This window comes from Lutra lutra, chromosome 9 (assembly GCF_902655055.1).
Source record: "Lutra lutra chromosome 9, mLutLut1.2, whole genome shotgun sequence".
Taxonomy (NCBI): Eukaryota; Metazoa; Chordata; class Mammalia; order Carnivora; family Mustelidae; genus Lutra; species Lutra lutra.
Window position 1 is genome coordinate 143,851,980 of NC_062286.1, and position 3,890 is coordinate 143,855,869.

The 3,890-nt window shown below is 49.4% G+C and overlaps 1 protein-coding gene across 1 annotated transcript in view; it reads left to right on the top strand.

Moving 5' to 3' along the window:
- The window catches only part of PRPF6 (pre-mRNA processing factor 6), a 39,228-nt gene that overhangs the window by 10,367 nt on the left and 24,971 nt on the right, over positions 1-3,890 (top strand). Inside the window, exons 7-9 of the mRNA XM_047744179.1 lie at positions 1,062-1,156; positions 1,505-1,661; positions 2,484-2,646. Of these exons, the coding sequence (XP_047600135.1) occupies positions 1,062-1,156; positions 1,505-1,661; positions 2,484-2,646 (415 nt within the window). The remainder of the gene's footprint in view (positions 1-1,061; positions 1,157-1,504; positions 1,662-2,483; positions 2,647-3,890) is intronic.

Genomic DNA, 3,890 nt, shown 5'->3' on the forward strand with positions numbered 1-3,890 from the left:
TCGCTATCTGCAGAATGGCTTGCTGGCATCTTACTGGGATTGCGTGGGCTCTGCAGATGAAGATGGGAAGAACAGACATCTTAATGATGTGAAGTCTTCCCGTCCAGGAACATGGACCGTCTCTCCATTCATCTGGTTCTTTGATTTCTTTCATCAGAGTTTTGGAGATCTCCTCGTGGAGATCCTATGTATTTGTTAGATTAATACGTAAGCATTTCGTGTTTTTGGTGCTAATGTAAATGATAACTGTGTTTTTAATTTCAGATTCATTTTATTCATTGTTGGTGTATAAGAAAATGACTTTTGGGGCACCTGGGTGGCTCAGTGGGTTAAGCCTCTGCCTTTGGCTCAGGTCATGATCCCCGGGTCTGGGATCGAGCCCCAAATTGGGCTCTCTGCTCAGCGGGGAGCCTGGTTCTGCCTTTCTCTCTGCCTGCTGCTCTGCCTACTTGTGATCTCTCTCTGTCAAATAAAGAAATAAGAATCTTTAAAAAAAATGACTTTTCTATATCAACCTTGTGTTGTGTAGCCTTGCTAAAATCGTTTTTATGTTGATTCTTTTGGTTTTCTACATCAACAGTTACCTGCAGACAGATCTTTATCTTTTCCATCCCAGTCTGTGCCACTTTCCTCCTTTTCTTGTCTGCTGTACGCCCTAGCACTCTGCCCATGTTCTGTTTCTGCCGATGTTCTGTTTGTGGCTTTTTTGAAGTTTCTTATCGTGGTGATTTTAAGACTCACAGCCGGAGGGAATGGTATGATGAATTGCTGTTTGATAATCTTTTACTTTATAATTTCTAGGTTTCACTCATTTTAAGTAGACTTATCTTAAGTATTTTTTGTGGGGTCTTTATGATTTCTTTTTTTAAAATATATATCTTTGTCTTCTAGATATGAAATTTGTGATCACAAACTGTTGTTTGAGTTCCGGTTTTCCTACTTTTACAGTTTCCATGTTCACTGGGGATCAGAATTGTGGGTGGGGTTCCAGGGGCCTCTGGGCACTTGATTTTGGGCTTCTTTGACGCTCTGCAATGCACTTGGCCTGGCCTGTGTTGTAGGTGTCTGACTCGGTGAGCGGGCAGACTGTGGTCGACCCCAAAGGCTACCTGACGGACTTAAACTCCATGATCCCGACCCACGGAGGGGACATCAAGTGAGTGCTCTGTGGAACTGGTGGGGTTGGGCGGGGCTCGGGTTGCCTAGAACATTTTGGATTTTATTTGAAAGATAAGCAGCCAAAATGGGATGGGGGTATTCTAAGAAATGCACAGTGAAATAGGTTTATCCTGTACTTATCTCTGTGTGCGTTGTGGGTACTGACTGTGTTATGAATGAGAGTCCAAGTCCATGTGCACGCTGAGCTAATAACCATGTCCTCCACTGTTACTTCTGTCACTTCGACATCAGATCTGATAGTTGCTACGTTGGTGCCTGCGTTCTGGGGCTGGGCACGTCCTCAGCAGTGTGGCGGCCAACCCTGTCTGCTTTCTCGCCCTTGCAGTGACATCAAGAAGGCACGGCTGCTCCTCAAGTCTGTTCGGGAGACGAACCCTCATCACCCACCAGCCTGGATTGCGTCAGCCCGCCTGGAAGAAGTCACTGGGAAGCTGCAAGTAGCGCGAAACCTCATTATGAAAGGGACAGAGATGTGCCCCAAGGTAAGGCCTGAGTTAGGGCATTTTCCTGGAAGGCTGCATAGTACCAGCCCCCCGAGGGACCCTGGGTGGCTGTAGTAGGTGGGACACCCGTGGAATGTGAACTTAAGGTAGACTCACCTGTCTGCCTTTTGGTGTTGGAACTGCAGACAGTAGGACAGTCAAGAGGAAAGAGGGAAGAAGTGGGGAAAGGCTTTTCCTGCTTATTTTCACTTAGAGTGAAAGCCCACCTACGGGTCGTTTAATGCCAGGATAACCTTAACAAGAAGGCTAAATTGGTCAGCTTTTCCGGCCCACCTAATGTAAGAAACGTGAAGATTAATGTAAGTCTTGGGAGACTATTCCAGCACTGTTTTGGGAGGTAGAGTGACTAGACAAGCTTTGAAAAGTGCTCTGATAACCTCTAAAGGTCCCTCTCTGTTGTGCAGCCTGGGGTGCCCTTGGCAGTGGAAGATACCCTCTCCGAATACTTAGGCCAGGACATCGGGCCTCAGTGAGGACTTCCCAGGGTGTTGCACAGCCACATGCTGATAGGTTTCCGTTTTGTCATTGGTTGACCTGTCGCCCTGAAGGACAGTCTGTGTGCTTCTCTCATGGTGCTGTTGTGTGTCTCCCCGACTTGGGGACACAGAGGTGCTGTAGCCGTGGTGCCAAGTAGTGACATTACCGGGGTCTCTGGCGCAGGTGTACATGAGGCCAAGCTGACGGGCTTCGGTTTGATTGTAAACCTGGGACCGTGGTCTGACGAGCCCGGCCCGTCCCTGAGGCTCAGTCTCAGCCTCCAGCCTGCGCCTCCACTTCCTGTTCCTTTGTTTTGCCCCACAGAGTGAAGATGTCTGGCTGGAAGCAGCCAGGTTGCAGCCTGGGGACACAGCCAAAGCTGTGGTGGCCCAAGCTGTCCGTCACCTCCCACAGTCTGTTAGGATCTACATCAGAGCAGCAGAGCTGGAAACGGACATTCGTGCCAAGAAGCGGGTTCTTCGGAAAGGTGAGCCTCCGTGGGGATGGCGTCACCAGCAGGTGCCTCTGGGGCTGTGGTCCCCAGACGTATAGTCCCCAGGACCGTATGGTGCTCTCGAGTTCGTTCTAGAGCAGATGGGAGTTAGAGGGTTGATGAGGAGGAAACCTGTGCAGATGGCGTATTCTGCTTGAACTTGGGGTGTGGGTCAGATAAGGTACATCGTGTGGGATTGAGGGCAGTTTCCAGTGAGGGCTCTAGCTCTCGTTTGTAAGTTGTGTGTTTGAGTAAAACATTAGAGGGGTATGACATCAGTCCATGCGAGTGTTATCACACACGGTTTCTTTGTTTGACAGAGGCCAGGCGGAGTCCCCCTTGCGTGTGACCCTGACCGTGTGTGCTTGTGTGCATTCATTCAAGTGTGTGTTTCTCTCTTGGGTCTGGTTTCCTGATTGCAGCCCTATGACCCATTAAATACTCAGAGCCAGTCTCTTAAAACGAGGCCAGGAACAGAAAGTTAGCACTGTCTTGGTTTATAGAAATCATCTTATCTTGGGGCACCTGGATGGCTTAGTCAGTTGGGCATCCAACTTCTGGTTTTGACTCCGGTCATGAGCTCGTGATTGTGGGGTCCAGCGTGGGGAGTCTGCCTCAGATTCGTTCTCCCTCTCCTTCCCCCTCTGTTTGTTTCCTCTCTTCCCTCCTTCTCTCTCTCTCGAGTAGATAAATTAATAAAATCTTAAAAAGAAACGAAATCAACTTCTCTTTTTTCAGCCAGAAAAATAGTTCTTTAATGACAAACACATTAAACTCTGGGTAGTTAGCATTATTTATTTAGGAAAGCTCTCCCGAGTCTCTCCTGCCACGGTCTCATGATGAATGGTCAGAATGTCTTTGGGGCCACGCCTTTCTCACCACCAGATTACCTGGGTTCATTCCCAGCTGGCTTCACATTTGGAGAGGGGAGTGGGCTCAGAGGGGGCTGCGGGCAGTGTTGAGTGATGACCTTTCCAGGACGTCCCAGATCTCTGGGGCAGTGGCTGTCCTGGCTCTGTCTCCCTCAGAGAGCCGTGCTGAGGTAGAAAGAACCCTGAGTCCCCAAGCCAGCCTCTGTCCCTCCCCCTGTCCTTTCCTTCCAGAAACAGCGTTCTTTCTTCAGGTGCCTGGGGCAAAGCCAGGTGCTGCCTCATTTAGTGCTTCACTAAGTCCTCGGTGAAAACAGCTACTTCCAGCAGTGACTTAGGACGCCCTGCCGGCCCTTATGCTGCTGGCTG